This window comes from Juglans microcarpa x Juglans regia, chromosome 4S (genome assembly GCF_004785595.1).
Source record: "Juglans microcarpa x Juglans regia isolate MS1-56 chromosome 4S, Jm3101_v1.0, whole genome shotgun sequence".
In the NCBI taxonomy this organism is placed as follows: Eukaryota; Viridiplantae; Streptophyta; class Magnoliopsida; order Fagales; family Juglandaceae; genus Juglans; species Juglans microcarpa x Juglans regia.
Window position 1 is genome coordinate 18,770,710 of NC_054601.1, and position 23,688 is coordinate 18,794,397.

Here is a 23,688-nt window from a genome sequence, read left to right on the forward strand (position 1 = left end):
AGTCTTGAATCCAAACAAACCCTTTTACAACCCATTTTACAATTAATTGAAACAATCACGACAACTCACTAAAAATAAATTTCAAGTTGCAAAAACAATTATAAGTTGATTATACTTTTCTTTCTAAAGTACAAGGTTAATTAGCTTTCATCTTTTAGGATGACATTATAACTTATTAGTGGAACCAATATTAATGCACCAACAAAAGCACATTGCCATGCATATATACATATATATATATATATATATATATATATATTACTAAGATCCATAGATCTTATTCATATCATAACACATGAACAGTAAGAACTAGCATTCTTATTGAGACAAAAACTCATAGGGAAGAAACTAGACTTATGAATGGAATAAAATATGCAGTATTTACAGACAAAAGTATTCGGTTATTGGGTAAAAATTAATATACTTCTAATGCCGAATCGGGATCAATTAGGACAGAAATAAAGCATTGGGTCGAACTCTTCTTTGGAGTCAAGGTAATAGCTATGAATAGTCATCGACTCTCGGGAAAGGGTAGAAGAATGAGACCTATTATATTCATGTTCGATCCTTAACCTCAATAATTGAATACAATAAAATCCAATAATGATAAGGTCAAAGTTCATAAGAATCTCGTCATGCACCACATAAACAAAACGCCATTGAAAATTAAGTCATGCATGCAGGGAGGCCGAGCCAGCCGACCGAGGGACAAAAAACAGTACTAAAAGAGTCATGACAACAAGAAAATTGACATTATTGTATATATAATAGTTAGACAAGCCATGCATTGACCATAGGTACTAATAATTAAACAAACTCATACATGAACGAGATCAGCAACTTCGATCTTATACATATATGAACATCTTAATTCTATGTATAATATTATAATATTATTAATGCTTCATGTTCCTAATTAATTAACAATTCTGGAATACCTCTCTCATCATATATATATATATATTAAGAAAAAAGAAGTAAAAGAAAATGCTACAATTAACACATCCAAACTCCGAGCTGCAATGGTAGATGATCACCTTATGATGTTCTCTCAAGCTGATTATAGGCTAAGATTTCAAACACCACACGACATTGCTTCATGATCAGCTTCTGTTCTTGCATTTCTCCACCGCCCTCGGTGCTGCAAAAATCAAATAATTGAAAGAGTAATTTTACCATTATATATATATATATATATATATATATAATATAATCATTTTTATAACCCTGTTTTAAATGAAGGGTGATTCTGTTATAAAAATTTAAAATACAAATATAAAAGCGTCAATTAATCGAAGTTAGAGATATATATACTGACTACTGACCAAGTCCAATGGCTTCAGATCCTTTCATTATCCGCAAGCGCTTGCACGAATCAACAAACATCCTTCAAAACGAAATTAATAAGGTTAATTACTTAATTAATGATCATATTTACCAGCGAGAAATAATTCCCGGAAATAAAGCTCCTAATTTATCTGGCGAAGATTAACCATGATTTGCATCTTTTTCCGGTGAAATTTGGAACTTATTCCAGCGAAATACATCGCCACAAAAATACTATTATTTGCGACTATTTCATAATATTGCCGGAAAAGGTATTTTGTCGCTCGACATCAGCGACGACGCTGACCGAAAAAAGTAGCCAGAAATACTAATTATTAAATAGCTTTTCCGGCAACTTCTTGTTGCCGGAAAATTACCTTTTCTTGTAGTGTCAGTACCGTATATATAACATATAACATGTAATGATCCTTAATCTTTTGGTCGTTGCAATGAAGAACAATTAATATATAATTAAGAACTTACTCCCATGGCACATCTCCTACAAGCATCCAATCACCATCCTTGTCTTCGTAAGCGGGCACGTACTCAGAACCATTCAACAGGTCTATCAATTTGCTCTCATTCATGAAATCCTTTAATATTCCTTGTGACCCACAATTTCCTAATTCATTCAAAACCAAAATATTGTACCATTAATATGGTTTAGTTTCTATAAATGCAAGAATTGCCATACATGCATGTATATAGCTCATTTGGATATATAGTGAGATGAGATGAAATGAGATAGTTTTAGATGAGTTGAATAAAATATTGTTAAAATATTATTTGAAAAAGTTGAATTGTTTATTATATTTTGTATAAGAATCTGAAAAAATTGTAATAATGAGATGAGATAAGATGAGATGAGGTGAGATGATTTCTGTATCCAAACGAGCCATGTCTTAACTTTTGAGTCATTTTCTTTAATTCCTTTCAGACTGCGTTTGGATATTGAGTTGAGTTGAGATGAAAGTTGAATAAAATATTGTTAGAATATTATTTTTTAATATTATTATTATTTTAGGATTTGAAAATGTTGAATTGTTTATTATATTTTGTGTTAAAATTTAAAAAAATTGTAATGATTAGATAAGATGAGTTAATATGAGTTTGGGATCCAAACTGGCCAAATAATTCCTTTTTTATTCATGAATTGCGGAAGTGGGAATTTGTGATGAGATAATTACGTACCAATGGTAAAGGAACTGAACATTTTGCCCAAGGCAACAGAAAGTTCCTGGTAGCTTTTGTACAACTTCAAGTCTACCTTGCGTAGATATGGTGCTCCATCCATGCTAACCTTAACAAAGGCTGCACTAATGCTACCGCCCAGCTTGGCGGCTTCATCTTTACCATTCTTCTGGCCGGCGACGATGTTCTTTCGTAATGATCGGACAGGTGGCCAACCCACAACTTGTGCCCTGACATTCAGAAGTGACCGTCATTATAATTATTCACTCAATTCTCTTGATTCCCTAGCTAAAATTCTCATCGAACATAGATTAAGCATAGAAACAATATGCAAATATTAAGATCTAGTAGTGATCAGTATTACCGTATTTATTCATCATTTAATATTTTTTTACAAACATCTTATATTATCAGGTATGCAAACCTCATGAAAGTTTTTGAAAAAAGTGAGATCCGCTCGGAAAAAAAAAAGAAAAGAAACCAAATTTTTTCATAGTGGGTCCATCTTTTTTTCAAAGGATTTGCACGAGACTTACGCGCCCTGAGCTTGTATATATCTACCATTACTCCGCTGATAAATATTGTAAGATGTATTTGATATATTTATCTCCACTCTATAAACATGCTTAATTGGGCTCTTACTCATCTAAATATTTGGAAAAATTTGAAAATCATGTTTTGTTGAAAATGTATACTACAAATAAGAAAAAGTTTATTTGCATACACCCGCATATATGGCTCAATTTGAAAAGAGCAGAATTCCAACCAACAAACAAAAAGCAACCGTATCGATATGGTTTCATATTGTTTTCATTTGTAAAGTTGGTTTTAGTTTTCCCTTGTTCACTTTTCCAGTAGTACTATTCCTAAATAGTTTTGTACCTTTTCTAATTCAGATCATAACCAACATCGCGTTCGATGACTTAGCTGTATGGCACTAAGCTATATATGATCTTTTCCCTTGTCGACGTTGCTTCACACGTTTGGAATATTGTTTGGTTGTCGAGAAAAGTAAAAAAGATTCCATATGTTCTGTTTTTTCCCTACATCTGCCCGACAACCAACCAAAACCTTTAGAAAGGCAACTAAATTGCCGATCACGAGTTAGCTAGGAATATGCAAGTCCATACCCTTGAAGTATTTCATTGATTTAATAACAATAATTAAATATATACAAATAATAATAATAACAATGAAGAAATAAGAATAATAAGAATGCATGGCATAATGTCTTATTCATGAACAGATCATCATGATGATCCTCATGAAACCTCAAGGTCTTCATTCTTAGTAAACAAAGTAGGAATTAGGGCTAGTTTGGATTCAGAGATGAGATGGTTTTAAATGAGAGATGCATGAGAGTTAAAAAAATATTGTTAGAATATTATTTTTTAATATTATTATTGTTTTGAGATTTGAAAAAATTGAATTGAGATTGAAAAAATTGAATTGTTTCTTATATTTTGTGTGAGAATTTAAAAAAGTTATAATGATGAGATAAAACACTTTCTAAATCTAAATGGGCCATAATGTTCTTCATTTATTAACATTAATTCCTGTGAATTCTTATGTGAAAAACAATGAAAGACCTGGTAGTGAAAGCAGGTAACTAGCTAGCTAGGAATTAGGCAAACATATCTGATCTCCCATCAATATTCATATATGCATTAATTTTTACACGACACAAGATCAGTCTAGATCTCAACGATTTAAAACCAAACTACATGAACACATGAAGTATTAAAAAGAACAGACAAACAAGGAAGTAATTGGAAGAATATACATATATATTTATATATATATATATATGTATATACACGTACTTGGATGGGTGTTTTGCAGGATCATTAGAAGCAGCTACAGGGCTGATCATCTTCTCCTTCATCTTTTGATCAACTTCGTTCTTGGCCGAATCTTTGGAGGAAAGATTAAGCTTCAAATCAACTGTTTCTGAAAACCCTCTCTTCCTAGCCGCCTCGCCATCATTATTTCCACCTCCGGCGCCGGCGCCGGGTAATCCCAGACGTAATTCAGTCTCTTCAAAATTAAGCATACTGTACTTGTCACCCTCCACTGCGTCCGAAACGCAACTCATTCTGCACTACTGATATTCACTTTATCAGAACACCTCTCTCAGTATTAATCGTACTTGTTCTCTGTCTCTGCAATCTTTCTTTTCTTTTTTTCTCTTTCTAGTTGAAGCTGATCTCCGTTGCTAATAATGTTGGTAGAGAGGGTGTACGTACGTGAAAGTATGGGAATATGAAAGTTTTTGGAAGAAAGGGGAGATTAGTGGCAGTGTGTGATAATATATGGCTTTGATGCACAGTGATGATCTTGCCACGTAGAGGGGAATAGTTTGTTGGACGGTCCGCTCCGCGCTGGGCTTGTCGGGGACTGATGATGTCACGGATGATGTCAACCTTGGAATGATTGTGGTAAGGCAAGTGGACGGACCAATTGGGTTCTGTTTGCCTTTGTTTGGGACATGCTTACGCGAAACCAGTAATAATCTCGAAGAGGATTGTTATAAATACAGACAGATTATTTAAAAGAATGTACGTGATTTTATATGATGTGTTAGATTTATTTTTTATTAAAAATAATTTTATAATTTAACATATTATATCAAGTCATATCAGTTTATAAATTTACTTTTATATAATCTCTTTATAGTTAAAGTATTTTCTAATCTCAAGTGTGTAGGCCAGATTTCCTTTTAATAAATGAGTTTATTAGGTAAAATATTTAATTAAATTGAATAAAATATAGAGTGAGTGTTGGAATTTAGAATCACTTTATTTTAATACCAAATGAAACCATTACTTATTTAAAAATTTAAACCGATATAAAGATTTAAGTTTAATTATTTATACTTTGGATTATGATATGATAATGTTTTTGTAATGAAATAACATTTTTAAGGCCAAGGATTCATTCCCAAAAAAATAAAAATAGTATGTTTGTTGTAACTAGCTAGCTAGTTTTTTTTTTTTTTTTTTTTTAAGTGGTGGGACTCATTATTTAAATTGAGAAAATTAAAGACCTGCTTTTATTGGAGTTGAAATTAAAGGTCATAACATACAATGAAATGATGTTTTAAGAGAAGTTTTTGCGAGTTATTTTTTGGATTGATGGTAGTTTTTTTGGTTATTAATTTTTTTAAAATTTGTGGAAATTGATGAAAATGATTAGATGTAATATTGTCTGTACATAGAAGATTATTTGATTTATGGTGCTTAACTTTTAAAAATACAATTTGTACTAGGGGCACATCCAGTGATCAAACATGGGCGGCATAGTAAGACCACTTGCTTCGCTAAACCAATTTATTCAATGATAGAAAATGGTAAGTTATAGAGTTATAAACAATTCTTTTATAGTTGTGCATTGGCAATGTGACACGACCCGCCTGTAAACCTAATACGAATACGATATAAAATTAGTTGATTTGTATTTGATATAAATGAGTTCAGATAAAAATGGAGATACAATTAATAAACAGGTCAACTTGCTTGACTTGAAATCAACCGACAATAACCCGTTGAAATTTTATTTTAAAATTACAATTTTATTATTGTTGGGTTGAATATTGATATTTCTCAAGATGTATCAAGAATTAGACTTATTATTTTGCATCTTTTTATTGTTGTATTCTTTTATTCACTTTGTTGTATTCTTTTATTTACTTTATTCCTTTTGTATCACATGATAGTCACATGTTATTTTTATTTCTTCATGTATTCCTATAAATAGGACTACTGTACACGGATTTAAATACTTTACACTTCAATTTGAGAAGTTTCTTTCCTCTATCTCGACCTTTGGTCTGCTAAGGTTTTCACCCTTTCCCGTGCCTTGCTCGGGTTTGCTTTACATGGTATTAGACGTTCTTTTATCTTGCTTCTATGGCGCCGTCTCACAAATCCATCTTTGAGGATGCCACTTCTCCTTTCTTTCTTCATCCTACTGACAGTCCTAGTATTCTCTTGGTTACACAACCTCTTCTCGGTAAGAACTACCATGCTTGGTCTCGCTCGATGACTATGGCTCTCTCGGCGAAGAACAAGCTTGGATTTGTTGATGGATCCATTACTAAATCTTCGGAATAAACAGATTCTCTTTTCTCTTTGTAGTTCCGATGTAACAATATGGTAATATCTTGGATATTAAACTCTGTTTTTCCTGAAATTTCTTCTAGTATCTTGTATATTGCAACTGCTTGTGAGATCTAGTCGAATCTTAAGGAACAATTTTCTCAGAAAAATGGACCTCGCATTTTTCAGTTACAGAAATTGATTTTCTCCCTTTCGCAAAGTTCTCTTTCTGTGAGTAACTATTTTACCCGTTTTAAAGGACTTTGGGATGAATTTACTAATTACAAGCCTTTTCTTGCTTGTTCTTATGGAGCAGTACAAACGTTGAACCATTATATTTAATAGGAACGTGTTTTACAAGAGGAATAACAACGAGAAATATCTTTTGTTTCTCTTCCCTCTGTTGACTCACATGTTTTTGTTTTCTCAAAATGATGCAACCAAATCTTTTAAATATTTTTCTAATAAGGATAGACCAGTTTGTAAGTATTGTGGAATTATTGGTCATGTGGTTGAAAAGTGTTACAAGTTGCATGGCTTTCCTCTTGGCTACAAACTGAAACAGAGGCAACAGTCTATGACTAATAATGTTACCCTCAGTGATAGCAATTCCTCGTCTGTTTCTCCTTTTTCATTGACTAAGGAATAGTATCAGCAGTTTCTAAATTTGCTTCATCCTTTTAAATCTGTTGATGAAGTTCCTTCTGTTGTCAATGCAGTTGTCTCACATAATTTTTCTGGTATTATTTCTCCTCGAAATAATACTCATTCTATTTTTCTGTTGCTCAATATGTTCCTTTTAATTCCAATTCTTGGATTCTTGATACTGGAACCATTGATTATATGGTTCCTTCTATTGATTGTTTTACTTCCATTACTAGTTCTATTAATGCTTTTGTGAAGCTTCCTAATGATCAATCTGTGTCTATTACACACATTGGTTCTGTGTCTATTTTTGAACATCTTGTTCTACAGGATGTTCTATGTGTTCCAACTTTTAAATTTAGATTAATATCCATTAGCAAGTTAACACAATCACTAACTTGCTGCTTTTTGTTTTCCTCATACACTTGTCTAGTACAAGACTTGATTCATTCGAGGCTGATTGGAGTGGGTAGATTGCAAGGAAGCCTTTATATACTGCAACAGTCAGGTCTTTCTGTTTCTAAACCTAGTTTTTTTTTCTAGTACATATGTTGCTTGTTTACCTGAAAAAATATCTCCATATATTTGCTCCATTTCTTCCAAATGCTCTAATTATGAGTTTTGACATAATAGACTTGGTCATCCTTCTAATTCTAGGATGCTATTTGTGAATAATTTTGCTCCTAAATTGATTGTTCCTTGCACTCCTTGCATGATTTGTCCTTTAGCTAAACAAAGGAAGTTGCCTTTCCCTAATAATGTTCATATGCCTGCTTCCCCTTTTGATCTTGTTCATTGTGATGTTTGGAAACGATATGCTGTAGCTATTATTAAAGGTTACAAATATTTTCTGACTATTGTTGATGATTCAACTTGTGCTACATGGCTTTTATATTCTTAAAACTAAATCTGAAGTTTCACATACTTTTAAAGTCTTTTATAAAATGGTTAAGACACAATTTCATTTAAAAATAAAGTCACTTCGCACTGATCATGGCACTGAATTTTTATTTGCTTCTTTTTTGCATTCTAAAGGAATCATACATCAACATAGTTGTGTTGAGACTACTCAACAAAACTCTATTGTAGAAAGAAAGCATTAACACATCCTTAATGTAGCTAGAACAATGATGATTCAGTCTCATTTGCCTATTAATTTTTGGGGTGATGTTGTTTTAAGAGCAACTTACCTCATTATAGGCTTCCTACACCTTTTTTAAATCATAAATCTCCTTTTAAACTTTTATTCAAATCTTCTCCTTCTTATACTCATTTAAGAACTTTTAGTTGTCTTTGTTTTGCTTCAATTCTACAAAGATCTGAAACCAAATTTGATCCTAAAACTCGAGCTTGCATATTTCTTGGTTACCTTTTGGCATAAAAGGTTACAAACTTCTTGATCTAAAAACAAATCAATCTTTTATTTCAAGAAATATTATTTTTCATGAACATATTTTTCCTTTTACTTCTCAAAATAATACTGATTTTTCTTCTATTTTTCATAAACTAGTTGAATGTTCAACTTTAGATTCTTTAACTATTCATTCAACAACATCCTCTGTTGATTCATCTCTTAGTTCTTCTTCACTTTCTCACCTAAATGATTCTTCACCATCATTTGGCTTTTCAACTTCTCATTCCAATAACTCTTCACCTTCTATTGATAATTCTTCCCCACAGTTTTCTGTCACTGTTCTATTACCTTCTAATCTTCCTAGAAGATCTTCTAGAATCAGAAATGTACCTGGTTACTTGTAGAATTTTCATTGCAATTCTTCTTTTATACACTCTACATCAGATCCTTCAACAATCTCTGATTCATCAAGTTCTCCTTCGTTTTTAACTTCATCTCCCAAATATGATATTTTCAATTTTTTATCTTATGCTAATCTTTCTCCTTCATACAAATCTTTTGTCATGTCCTTTCTTGTCGATACTGAACCTAAGTTCTATCATCAAGTTGTTAAGCATTTTCATTAGAGAGATGCCACGTCAGCTGAGATTACAGCTTTGAGAATTAATAATACATGAACTGTTACTTCTTTACCTCCTAGTAAGAAACCAATTGGTTGCAAATGGATGTATAAGAGCAGGTATCATGCTGATGGTTCAATTGAAAGATATAAGCCAAGATTAGTGCCAAGGGTTATACTTAAACTGAAGGGTTGGATTATTTTGAAACATTTTCACCTGTTGTTAAAATGGCTACTATTAGAACTCTTTTAGCTATTGTTGCTGTGAAAGGTTGGCATCTTACACAGCTTGATATGAATAATGCTTTTCTGCATGAGAATTTATCTGGAGAAGTATTCATGGTTTTACCTCCTGGTTTCCATAAAAAAAATGGAGTGTTAAGTTTGCAAATTGAATAAATCACTCTATGGCTTGAAACAAGCCTCACGACAGTGGTTATCCAAGTTTTTAACTTCTATACTCAGTATGGGTTTTCAGTAATCCAAATCTGATTATTCCCTTTTTATTAAGACTAAAGGTTCCTCTTCATTACCCTTTTTATCTATGTAGATGATATTCTCATTGCTAGTAATGATATGAAATCTGTTGAGCTTTTAAAGTCCTTGCTTGATGAGAAGTTTAAGCTTAAAGACTTGAGTAAATTCAAATATTTTCTTGGTTTGGAAGTGGCTCAATCTCCTGTTGGTATTTCTTTGTGTCAAAGAAAATATTCTTTGGAGATTCTTCAAGATGCTGGTTTACTTGCTTCTAAACCAGTTGTTTTTACCTAGAATAAAACATTAAGTTGAGTACGGATATGAGAGACTTGTTGCCTGACCCTACAGTTTGCAGAAGACTTGTAGGTCAACTTCTTTACCTCACATCAACTTAGCTAGACTTATGTTATTCTGTCAATAGACTTAGTCAATACATGGCTCAGCCTAGGCAATCTCATTTACAAGCAGTCTATAGAATTTTACAATACATCAAAGGCACTCCTAGCCAAGGTCTTTTCTTTCCTGCTGCAAATACATTATCCCTCAAAGCCTTTGCTGATTCTAATTGGGCTTCTTGTCCTGACAGTAGAACATCTATAAGTGGTTATTGTGTTTTCCTTGGAGATTCTTTGGTTTCATGGAAGACAAAGAAACAGACCACTGTTTCTAGGTCTTTTGCAGATGCTGAGTATAGATCCTTGGCTTCTACCACTTGTGAAATCATTTGATTTTTCACTCTTTTGTCTGACTTAGGTATTTCACATCCTCATAGTGCTAAACTTTTTTGTGATAGTCAATCTGCTTTATACATTGCTGCCAATCCAGTCTTCCATGAAAGAACAAAGCACATTGAGCTAGATTGTCACTTCATTCGGGAGAAAATTCAAGCTGGAATTGTCAATACTTTTCACCTAGCTTCCAGTCATCAATTTGCTGATGTGTTAACTAAACCTCTTGGTTTTCAACAATTTCATCATTTAGTTTCCATGAAGGGAGTTCATTCTATATGCACCCCATCTTGAAGGGGATATCAGGAATTAGACTTATTATTTTTCATCTTTTTATTGTTGTATTCTTTTATTCACTTTGTTGTATTCTTTTATTTACTTTATTCCTAATTTTGTATCACATGATAGTCACATATTATTTTTATTTCTTTATGTATTCCTATAAATAGGACTACTGTACACGAATGTAAATACTTTACATTTTATTTTCTTCACTTCAATTCTAGAAGTTTCTTTCCTCTCTCTTGACCTTTGGTCTGCTAGGATTTTCGCCCTTTCCCGTGCTCTACTAGGGTTTACTTTACAAGATGCTTATGCTTTTATTATTATTGGGATTGTAATTATGGACTTATGCTCATATTTGTTATTATTAAGTTTGTAATATTGGTTTTATTATCAGTTAAAATTTGAAAAATATTGACATTTTTTGTTAGTAGGTAATTTTATTGTTTTTTAGGTATTGTGGTTACTAATAAATATAGATTTTAACTTTTATGTGAAATTATGTTAAATAGGTTAGTTCAAACCATTTACATAAAATAGGTTGAAATGAGTCATGTCTTATTCATCTATTTATAATTAATTATTAAATGACTCAAACCAGATGACATGACCAACTGGTTATTTAAATAAGTCATATTAGAGGTTGAATGTTTGATCCGTTTAGTTTAATAGATCGTGTTTGGATTGGCTTATATAATCCAATGTCTATGACTTGATACGAAAATAACACAATTCATCCACATAAATTGCCACCCCTAGACTGTGCATCTTTAATTTTCTGAATTACTAATCATGACACACGTTTGCATAATTTAACACATAATGAACTTCCATTTTATTTGATGAAAGTTACGCGGGCTAATTTATTTTAATCACATTTTTCGAGGTGTATGGTTTTAAAATTAAATTGGAGCCAAGATGGTGATGGCATATAGTCCGGTTCTCCGAATGAAAAATTTGAGTTCGTACCCCTCACCCCACTATCAAAGCATAAATAAATAAGTAAATTTGGAGGTGCGATATTGAATGTTATAAAATATTTGTGTCTAAATTTTGCTATACATGATCCCTACACACCACACACTACATTTATTTTTATTTATTTTAATTGTTTTAAAATTATTTTTGGTTTTATTCTTCCTAAACTAATTAAATTATTCTACTCATCATCCATACACCACACATTTGGTAAGAAAAAAAAATTAAAAATTAAAAAATTATGCGTTAATGTGTGGTACTGTGAGGATGAAGACTAAAATTTTTCTGTGTCTTCCCTAGTACTGCTGATTAATTTACATAAATTGACCGCCAACGATCTTATAACTTTGTGTCAATGATTTTTTTTTTAATCCAAATATTACAATTCTAGCTTACTAGAATCATTAAATATTTACTAAACCCAATTTTATCTAGTAATTAGAAAACAATGTTGGGATGTAATAAGCATGGAAGTACACTTTCATAACCCTAGCTGCCATATTAGTCAATATAACTGGGTACTGTAACAAAGACTGAGATAAAAAAACAAACATGAAAGTTATCTTTATATAGAATTAATTATATTGTTTGAAATCTTCTTTTACTCAGTTCACAAGATCTAACAAATTTTGCTTCCAACTTTTGCAGGATGAAACGTCGTAGAAATCGCTTACAAAATTAAGGGAAATTTCTATCCATGACATATATTATGGTAGGATTATGAAAGAGTACTTCCATGCATGATTATTAGCTCCAATCAAATCAAGCAATTAAAAAGATCGATTGAGATAAGGTTTAAAAGATATTCAGGACAAGGAAAGTACTACTGCTGCATGCATGCCAGCTTCAAGATTACCTTTATTCTTAGCATTCTTATCTCCTGACTCCTCACTTTGTATGGCCACCAATCCTTCACCATGCCATGGATGGGTCCAAATGTTCCTTCACAAAACATTAAAAAGAAGATCAGAGCTCGTAGAGGGAAAACCACTGTCGAGCACGGTAACAACTTTGGATGAGGACGGCCCTTTTGCAATCTTATCTTCTTCTTTTGGGGTTTCCTCTCTCTCTCTCTCTCTCTCTCTCTCTCTCTCTCTCTCTCTCCGAATCAGATCGGTCTATTTTACATTAACAACGACCCATCATGCTCTATCAAGAAAAGTAAAGTTTTGAATAATTGAAACGATGTTACTCTTCGTCCTAAATCTTGTTACGATCGGCAAACTGCGCGCATGAATGCTCACCTTCCGAGAGCTTTCAAGAAAAGTGAGATGGAACAGTCAAACTAATTATTCTCAGAACCATATCATGTGCTGCATTGCACCACCTAAGGATGCAAAGCTGGCAACCGGAGTTTGCATGTCAAGTACTATAGCTTTTATCATCCAACTTCCCATGTGCTCTGTTTTTAAACTATATTAATATATACATATGATGAAAAAATCCTCTATTTTTTTTTTCTTTTGGGTTAGAAAAGTGAAATCAAATAAGCTTATAATTAATTGTTGTTAGAGAACTATACCATGTTAACTTGTAATGTGTGATTTGTTCTCATTAATTTATTGGGGTTTGGGGTCTAGTGGATTGAAGAGAGCTACACAAGAATTATATGCAAAATGAATTTACTATTTCTAAAATGGAAAATGCTAAACTTACTAGAAATCTTACGGAAAAAATCTTGCCAATTAATTTTATGTGGTTGGTGAAATATCACTGACGTAATAAATATTGGTTTAATTTACTTGCAAATTAATAGAGTATGAGGTTTGTTAACTCTGTTTTGAACATAGCTGGGTTATCTCTCAGGTGGTTTAAGAGAGGTTTGCAACATGGACTAATCCATGTTAGTCACAGTTTTGTACTAAGGAGTCATTAATGTTGCAGTTGCCTTGTAATGAATGTTTTAGGTCAAAATTGTAATGTCCATTATTAATGAATGCAGTTGGATTTATCAAAAAAAAAAAAATTACTTATTGATATGTATACTATATAGTAAATGCATCTTATATGTTCAATTAATATAGTAAATGCATCTATATTCAATTAATAGTAAATGCAACATCTCGTAGTATCAAACTAAAACCAAGATTAGATTTTACTAGGATTGTTCTTCCAAATTAACTATCACGATGAAATAAGAAATACTTCTCACTTGGCTCATGTAACACCTGGGCCAAGCAAGAAATTTGCATCCTAATTTTTTTTATATGGATAAAAAGTCCACTTGGATTTTAACGAGTAGTTTTGAGAATAGGTTACGAGCTCCAAAAATTTATTTTGGCGATTTATGAGTTTTTATTTGAGATTGTTAATTAGGTTAAATTCAGATAATATTTTATATATGGACCAAGCATGATTTATTTTATTTGGTTTTGGGCTCGACAAGTTATGTAATGAGTTAGGCTAATTGAAAAATGAGTTGAGGCCAGTAGTATTTACAATATATTCGACCAATGGAAATACGAATAAGCTACGAAGATGCTTTGGACTGCTTTAGCTTGTCAAAACCAAGTTTTGTTAAGCCCCATGCCACGCATGTTTCCTTTCTATTTCTTTTTCTTAGGGTTTCAACCACCTTTTTAGGCATCATCTCATGCACGTAGAACCTCCCTCAACTAGGTTCACTCTTGACGTCAATTTCTCCACGGCATGCATGTTCCTATCCTCGCGACAGTCATGACAACAGCTTGCATTAGGAGATATACTTTCATGTTATGCAGTTTTTCTCCCTCTTTTTCTCTAGGGTTCCTAGTCATATATATATTTATAGAAGTGGAGTTTCTCATCACAACGTATAGAAGATAGCCTAAGACTCCTCCGCCGCTGCACCTGGACGGATCGAAAAAAAAAAGGAAGTTAAGCCATGTTCAACGCTTCACCGTAGACCCACGCCACTGCAGCACCACACTACCACTTGCCCAACCTCCTTCGTGACGACCACCAGAAGCCGTAGCAACGCCCCCTATTTTGCTTCACCGAAAATAGAGTAGCTACTTCAGCCACCAGCTCATCTTGGGAGAGCCACTCCTCTGCACCAGCCCTACCCCGACGTTGCCTCTTGCACAGATAGTGTCGATTGGACATCTCAACCACCCTAGCCACCGCACGCTCTCGATAAGTTCACAACGTACCCAATGGTCTTCCTCCCATATACTTTTTTCCTCACCGTGTTTCATCTCTCTTTTTCTCTCGTGCTTAGCTGCTCAGCGTCAGCATCTCCCCCACACACCCTCCCCTGCTCTTCAGCAGCACCACCACTGCCTATCCAGTCCAGCCCCTACTGCCACATCTTGGCCTCCCCTGTTACTTTGTTCTCTTTTAATGGTCTTAAAGTGTAGTTTATATATTTCTAGGTTAACCTAGTAGAAGAGGGGTATGGTTACCCTTTTGCCCTTTTTGAAAACATGTGTTGATATGTATTTTTGGAGGAGTTTTTACGTTGGCAGTATGTTTGTTTTTCTTTGGAGTTATAAATTAAGTCAGTATACTAATGTTTTTAACAGAATAATTATAAGTTGATCATGTTTTGGTTTTCTATATTAAACTCACTTTATGTGAGTTTTGTTTTAAATAAAGCTTTGAAATATATTATTAGTATTAATATATATTTTTTAGAAGTACATAATAGTGCAAGATTTTATTTTGCACTCTTTAAAGAGAAACTAATTAGTTTTTTATTTTATTAAATGAAATCTTTGCTCTCCTACTTTAATGAGTTTTGGTTGTAATGAATATTTAAACCATAAATGTATTTTATGGTATAGTTGTATTTATTACTAATATTATTATGCATTTTTAGAAATATTCTGAGTTTAATAGTTATGTGGATATTGAGGAATTTAGGAAGTGATGGTATTTTAGAATTAAGAGAAATTTTAGGTTCTTGAGGTATTAAAATAGGTACTTCAGGTGTAAATATAAGATATCTGTCCATTGGAGATTTATTCAAGTAACATGAATTTTTATAGCTGACAATTGACAATTGTTAAATACTGTTGTGAAGAAATTTTAAAAAGCTAAGAAGGTCAGGTAAGTGGGGTTCCTTTACTAGACTTTGCATAAGAAGAAAATAAAGTGAGGTTGATTTATGAAAATGTGCATTAAATATTTTTTTTTAAAAAATAAATGTTAAAATAACCTCAGTTATTTGCTCTGCATTATTCATGAGATCCATAAGAAAGATAAGAGTATTTTTGTCATGCCTAGTATAGGCATGAGCTGATTTTTTTTGCGCATTCTGTTTATGAACTGTGCAAAAAAAAGCGAATATGAAATTTGGTATAAAAGTTTTGTTTTGATAAAATAAAGATGTTCTAATGCATAAGATCTAAAAGTTTTGCTGTGAATAAATGAAGATATTTTGATTCTGTTTATTTCGGACAGGTGAAATTATCTAAAGCTGTTTAGTATTTGGTTTTTATATGATGTGGTATCTCAAAACCTTGGCATGAGATTATGATTTTGTATTCTGATTAAAGTCTGATTCTGATGGTTCTGTTATGTTTTGATAAGGTCCAACCTCGGGTGATAACAATGGATACGGCCCAGCCATGGGTACTAATAGTGGCATACGGCCCAACCAAGGGTGATAATAGTGGATATGGCCCAACCACAGGTAGTAATAGTGGATATGGCCCAACCACAGGTAGTAATAGTGGATACGGCCTAACCACGAGTTATAATAGTGGAAGCAGCCCTCCCACTGGTTATAATTGTGGTTTATAATCCTACCACAGGGGGTTAAACATGGTATATGACCCAACTACGAGTGATAATAGTGGATACGATCATTCCACGGGTTGTAATTGTGGTTTATAACCCTACCACGGGGGGTTAAACATGGTATATATCTAATGTGATGCTCCGATATGATGAAGATGAGGTCTTAGATTTTGATATGCCAAATGATTTTTGAATAAGACTGTTTTCTGCAAGTTTTGCTCTGTTATTTTTTATAACAAGTTTTGGTTTTGAATTCTGAAAGCAAATGTTTCTAATTATGCATTCTGAAAGTAAATATTTTGTTCTACATTCTGAGTTATGTAAATGATCATGTTTACATGCTACTATATGTTTTTGCTTACTGAGTTCTTGATAACTTACCCCTTATCTTCATAATATTTTTTAGATAATTTTAATGCCTCAGCTGGAAGTCAAGAGTATGAAGTATTAGTATGGTTTGATGATCATAGAGGAATAAGTGTCAGAGGGTACAAGTTTTTATTTGAGAGTCTTAATTAGTAGGTTGATGATTTTATGTTATTTGGTATTTGGAGTTATGGATATTTCTGAATCTTTATGGAGTTTTTTAAATTTTTTCAATGAATTATTTATTTGCACAGAAGTTGAAGGCCAGGCAAGTTGGCAAGGTCATTCGGTCATCATCCTCACCAAGGCAAGCTCGTGGTCCTTAGCGTTTAGGAACATGATTGGGGTCCCGAACATTAATTGGTGCTTTCATTGACAGTGTTATCTTGCTTGGTGTTTTGAGAAGTTCTCACTTCTCCAAGAGGTAAACGACGCATTAACCCGAAACTTTGTGAAATGGTTGAGGGAGTCCCTCGAGGATCCCATTATTTTTTGTTGTTGATTGTTGGTTATATGAAGTTTGGGGGTTAAGGTAGATGACGGAGTAGTGTTCTTGAAAGGATCGTCCACCCTTGAAGGTGGGGGATCCGAGGTAGGACCTTTATGCAAGAGGGGTCGACCACCCTTCAAGGTGGAGGACCCAAGGTTGGACTTGTGAGCCATGATCAATCTCCACCAACCGAATTCATGTCCAAGTGCTGTGTGCAAGCTCAGTTGCAAACACAATTTGCAAGCTCAGTTGTAAGACTCAATTGCAAGCAGTTGGAAGCTTTGAAGAGCCATGAATCGTGTTGTGCACGAGGCAGAGGAACAAGATAGTTCCAACCGGGAACCCCTTGAGGCCATGAAGGGCATACCACAAGGCTTACCAACATCCTTGACTAGGTCAGCACTACATTAGCTGAGTTGAGGATGGCCTTGAATGTCATATCCCGTGAGACCGAAGAGAATATAAGGGCAATGGATGCCATGAGACGTGACAATAATGCAAGTTTTGAAAGGCTTGAGAGAAGATTGGCCGAGACCAATGGCCAAAGAATATCATCTAGTTCGAATGGGCAAAGGCATGAGGCCTTTGTTGATGGAGCTGAGACAAGCGTGACGAACTCCATGCATGAACCATCAAGGCCCGAGTATAGAAGAGGTTGTCGTTTTGAAAATGACCATGTTGCCGTGGAAATGTGGATACGTGATGAGGGCAATCATTCTAGAAGCTCGAGTGTGTTGAAAGGACCTCAAGATGTGAGGTTTGAAGTTCCAAGGTATGAAGAGCATCATGAGGCCGAGTATGAGTTTGGCCATGAAGAACCGAATGATCATGATGACCATGCTAATAGAAGACATCACAATCGTGATAGAGAAAGGGGGCCCGAGGACCCGAAGACATGATGAAGACCACTTTGATGATAGAAGAGGAAACCGGGCTTATGACCTGGGACCAAGGAGGCCAAATGTGGATTCCCTCAAGTTCAATGGGACAGATCCATATGAGTGGTTGGATCAAGTAGACCATTACTTCCGTGTCTATGAAGTCCCAAGAGAAGAAAGAGTATCCACGACTTGTTTTCATCTAGAAGTAAAGGCAAGTAAGTGGTGGCGTTGGCTTCATGACCAATATGACAAAGAAAGGAAACGACTATGGTGGACGGCCTTTAAGAGGGTGTTCTTGATGCAATTTGGCCCCTCACCCATTGTTAACCACCATGGGCAATTTGCCGAATTAAAACAAGAAGGGAATGTGCATAACTATATTGATGAGTTTCGGCAACTCCAAACTTTAGTGAGCGGTTCGTCGGAAGAGGCATTGATTGGCACATTTGTGGATGGCTTGAGACCTTGGTTTGCCAAGGAGATTAAATTGAAGCAACCAACTAGTACTCAAGAAGTTATGAGGATGGCCAAAATTTTAGAGGAGAGCACTCACTTAGAGAAGCATCATTTCAAGGACACGGGGAGCAAATTCTCAAGACCTTTTCAAACCAAAGCTCCTTGGAAAGACAAGGAGGAAATGGGGAGTGCATTAAAATCAAAGCCTTATGAACCAAAAACATTGTCTAGAGAAGAAGTTCAAGAGAGGATAAAAAAAGGGACTTTGTGTCAAATGCGGTGAAAAAAGGAGCAAAGAACACAAGTGTAGATTCGGTCAAGTATATGTGTTGCTTGAGAAAGGAACAAGTGAAGAAGAGGAAGATGGCCATGTGGAGTCATCTAGTGAAGAATCCGAACATGAAGAGGCCGAATCTAGTGAACCACTAAAGGAGGCCGAATTGTCCTTAAATGCAATTTCAGGAGTACAAAGACCCACATCCATGAGAGTGATGGCATGGGTGGAGAAGTTTGAGGTAACTCTTTCGGTGGATAGTGGCTCCATGCATAATTTCATCAATGCCAATATTGTTACCAACATTGGATTGAAGACGAGTGCTATTGAGCCTTTTGGGAACAAGCTTAGATGAGAAGGGCATGTCAAAGAAGTGAAGATGAATATACAAGGTGTAAGAATTGTGGCCGACCTCCATGTGTTGGCACTAGTGGATCTTGATGTGGTATTGGACAATGCTTGGCTCAAGGGCCTTGGAAAAGTGATTTATGACTACCACAACATGACTATGGAGTTCAAGCTTGGGTCAAAGAAGAGAGTTTGGACTGCCTTGGCATCAAAAGAAGTGAAATCTTGGGAGGCCATTATGTTTGAAAAATTTTGCAAAGGTAGAGCTCATTGCTTTGCCATCATGGTTGCCGATGAAGATTATTTGTGCAATGTTGAGAAGAGTGAAAAAGATGGCAACAAGGATGATTTAAAGGGGTTGCCTGTGGAAGTGAGAGAGGTCTTGGAGGACCATAGAGGGGTCTTAGAAGTGCCTACTTCATTGCCACCCTCTAGACTCTTTGATTACCGAATTGTGCTTGTCGATGAGAAGAAACTGGTGAATGTTCCCTCTTACCGTTTTGCCCATTTTCAGAAAGGGGAAATAGAGAGGCAAGTCGATGATATATTGAAGAATGGCTTGATAAGGCCGAGCACTAGTCCATTTTCTTTCCCGGTGTTGCTTGTAAGGACGAAAGATGGATCATGGAGGTTTTGTACGGACTATAGGGCTTTAAATGAGGCCACGATGAAGGATATGTTTCCTATCCCCACGGTAGATTAGATGCTTGATGAACTTCATGCTGCAAGAGTCTTCTCCAAACTTGACTTAAGGACCGATTATCGTCAAATAAGAATGAAGAATGAAGATGTACACAAGAAGGCCTTTAGAACCCACTTTGGGCATTTTGAGTATCTTGTGATACCTTTTGGGTTATGTAATGCCCCATCCACATTCCAAGCTGCAATGAACACAATCTTCAAGCCACTCTTGAGGAAGTTTGTGTTGGTATTTTTTGATGACATCTTGGTTTACTTCAAGACTATTGAAGAGCATAAGGAGCACTTGAGAGTTGTGATGAGGAGTTTCGAGGAGCACCACTTCTTTATAAAGGCTTCTAAATGTGCTTTTATGGAGAAGAAGTTAGAGTATCTTGGTCATTTCATCTCGAGAGAGGGGGTGAAAGTGGACTAAAGAAAGATTGAGGCCATGGTTGATTGGCCATTACCTAATGATGTTTCGGCCTTGAGAGGCTTCTTGGGATTGACTTGCTACTATAGGCGGTTTGTGATGAATTATGGGCTTATTGCTAAGCCACTTACATCCTTGTTGAAGAAGGATAATTTTGAGTGGATTCAAGAGGCAAGAGAGGCCTTTCAAGAATTAAAGAGGGCTATGCACTACAACAAATAAGGTCTTTTGGACCGAAAATTTTCATCCCAAAAGATTGGCATTTCTTCCCAAAGTATATTTTGGAACAAAAAAAACTGTCCCAACTTCGTCCCAATAAAACAGCCCCAAAAGGTATTTCGGGACGAAAATTACAAATTCGTCCCAAAAAATATCTTTTAGGATGAAATTAAGCTGAGTCGTTCAATTGCGTTCGAATATATTCAATTGCGTTCCCATTGATTTAAATAAAACTAATCTAATAAGTCAGAATTAAATAAATAAAACACTAATAATAGTAATAAAATTATCAGTACATGATATATAATTGTTCAATATAAAAAAACACTTCTAATGAAAATCAATTGTTTGGAGGCCTGAATTGTTGCATAAGCATATGCATTTGAAGCTGCATCTGTCTTTGTTGTTCTTGCATTTGGAGTTGCGTATCTCTTTGTTGATCTTCTTGTTGTTTTATGCGCATTTTCATGTCTGCTTGTTTTGACAATTGAGCCTCCAACTCCTGCTGTTTTACCATCAATTCTTCGATCTTAGAATTTGCATTCTCTAATGCAATGACAGTAGTGCTTGACGTTGATAAAGAGCCTAAAGGCTTTATACAGCGACCCAAACCCCTTAAGTAGTCTGAACATTGACCCAGAAATTGTGTAAAAATTTCAACATCACTTGTTGATGAATTATGATCTAATACAGCTTCAGCACGGAGGGCAACCATTTTATCCTACACACGACATATAAAATTAATATTGACACAATAATTTAAATATAGTTAATTAAAAGAAATTATAATACTTACATAATTCTCACGAGCATCGGGATGAGTCCATTATCCATTATTATTAGTATGTGATGCAGCATATAATTTTGTTAGATCATAATTGGTGTTTGACTCTTTCTACTAGATATATTGTTAAGATATAAAGTCTATATTAAAAACAAGCTATATAGAATAAATAAATAAAAGTACATTACCAATTTTTGAGAAAGACGATGGAAAGATCTTGAGCCTGCATGATGATGAATCTTTAACTTCGATCTATTCATTTTGTTTATAGAACTTCGCTCTTGCATAGAAGTTGTAAAAGTTAGTAAGTGAAAATTACAAATATGACGCATAAAGAATTCATTTAATTTACCTAATATGATGAATCCTTAAACATATCGCAAAGTTTTCCTCATTCTTCAGGTTGAACATCCTGAAAAGGATGCTGGAGTGCATCTTCCTTGTTCTCATACTTCTTGTAATGCTTATGACACCTTGTCTTATTCTTGTGGAATGCATTACACATCAGCTCTTTGACAGTCGTACGCTCCTCTCTCCGACTAAAATTTAGTTCGAAGTTATCATTGAAAAAGTATATACACAAAGATATTATCATTTAGAATATTAAATAATATCTTTATAAGTTTACTATTTAAATATTACGTACAAAATAACATTTTTTTATAAGCTTTTTCTTATCTTGCGGGACTTTATGCCATGAACTCATAACTAAAGGTGCATAAGTCCGTGTAAGAGCACCCACATGCGATGCAAGCCAAGTTGCTTGTTGTCCCTCGCCTCCGGTATGTTTGTCAGGAATGTTACCCTTAATCTTACCTACTTTACTATATTTCTCCAATGTCACGCCTCTATTAATGCCTCGTCCGTGACGAGATTGTACTGTTATCTCTATAAAATAATATTAGTTATTTACCTTATATCAATTATCATATATCTTAATTGAAAAAGAATGAGTATTAGCTATTTACCTTATTCCGTAGAGTCAATCTCTAATGGTGTGTCAGACGGAGAGCTAGGAACTGGTGGAGATGGGATGCGAACTTCCTTCCTCTTTGGTGGCATAATTGCGAGATACTGTATAATGTGAACACAAAACCGATCAATCATCTATATCAGTTTCATCTATAGATTCGCTTTCATCATCTGTAGATACTTCAGATGAGTCAACACTTTGATCAACTCACCTCAACTATTTCAGCCCCAATATCTTCCCTATGTAATGGGATCATCTCATACTGGCTTAAATCCACAAATAAGTTAAAGGCAGGTTGACTCCCTTGGTATGCTTCTTGAGTAGAGGGATCATCTTTTTCTTCATCTTGTCCCTCCGTCTCAGGGATAACGTCATAAATATTTCTAGGAGAAAACTTTTGTACTGCTTGCCATTGATTTCCTAACTGAGGATCATCTAAATAAAATACTTGAGATGCTTGGGAAATTAAAAAAAAAAAGGCGGATCATCTTCATACCATTTTTTTTATGTATTAATACTCAGAAAATATTCATCCTAAAATTTTCCCCTTCAATGATTGCTTAAATCCCACCAATCACACTTAAATATATAAGCCACAAGTTCCCCCACATATCTCATTCCAATTATATCTACGATAACTCCATAGAAATAAACATTGTCTCCATCATGACTCCATTCGACAAGGACACCAATATTTTGTATTTTTCTATAATTGTGTGATACCTACTTCCTCGCAAAATACATGCAGAATATCGAGCAGCGCGTCTCAAGGGGCCACACGTTAGTGCATATAGTTCGTCTAATATATCGTTTGGATTACTCACATGCATTTGTACAACTTACATATTAAATAAAGTATAAACATTCAATCGTTAACAATCCTCTCTATTTTAAATATGTTAGTGCAAAATTGCGTCTGCATTAATGTCATTACTCGTTGTTCGAACCATTTTGGGAACTCCTGTTCATGTCTCTGGCCTATATCATTTACTCACAGTTCTTTTAGCACGTTAATATGATCACTAAAATTAAAAATTACCAACAATAAATATATTCGTATAATTGTTTAATAAGTAAATTCAATGATTAATTAAGAATTAATTTAAACTTACTTCAAGTGGCTTTCTATCTTTGGGAAATTATTTAGGACGTATCACTGAACTTTCTCGAACTCCCTTTCATACAAATCATAACCACGCTAAGCACTAAGTGGACATACTTGTTGGGAAAATACAAAAAATCCGTTCCGTTATCTTGCTTGGTCAACATCAAAATTTCTTTCTAGCCAATCAAACCTTGTGTCAACACCGTGGAAGTATTTGAAATAGAATGTATGCCACTCATCATCAATATATGTTACTGCAATT

General features: G+C 34.4%; 1 protein-coding gene across 1 annotated transcript; it reads right to left on the bottom strand.

Annotated features, from left to right (window-relative positions):
* Window positions 1–738: 738 nt before the first annotated feature.
* LOC121263785 (auxin-responsive protein IAA16-like) lies at window positions 739–4,809 on the bottom strand. The gene is made up of 5 exons (XM_041166860.1): window positions 4,341–4,809; window positions 2,518–2,747; window positions 1,810–1,948; window positions 1,326–1,387; window positions 739–1,141 (listed from the first exon to the last, which is right to left on the bottom strand). Exons 1-5 carry the CDS (start codon window positions 4,610–4,612, stop codon window positions 1,104–1,106), a joined length of 741 nt encoding a protein of 246 aa, XP_041022794.1. The 5' UTR covers window positions 4,613–4,809; the 3' UTR covers window positions 739–1,103.
* Window positions 4,810–23,688: the final 18,879 nt, after the last annotated feature.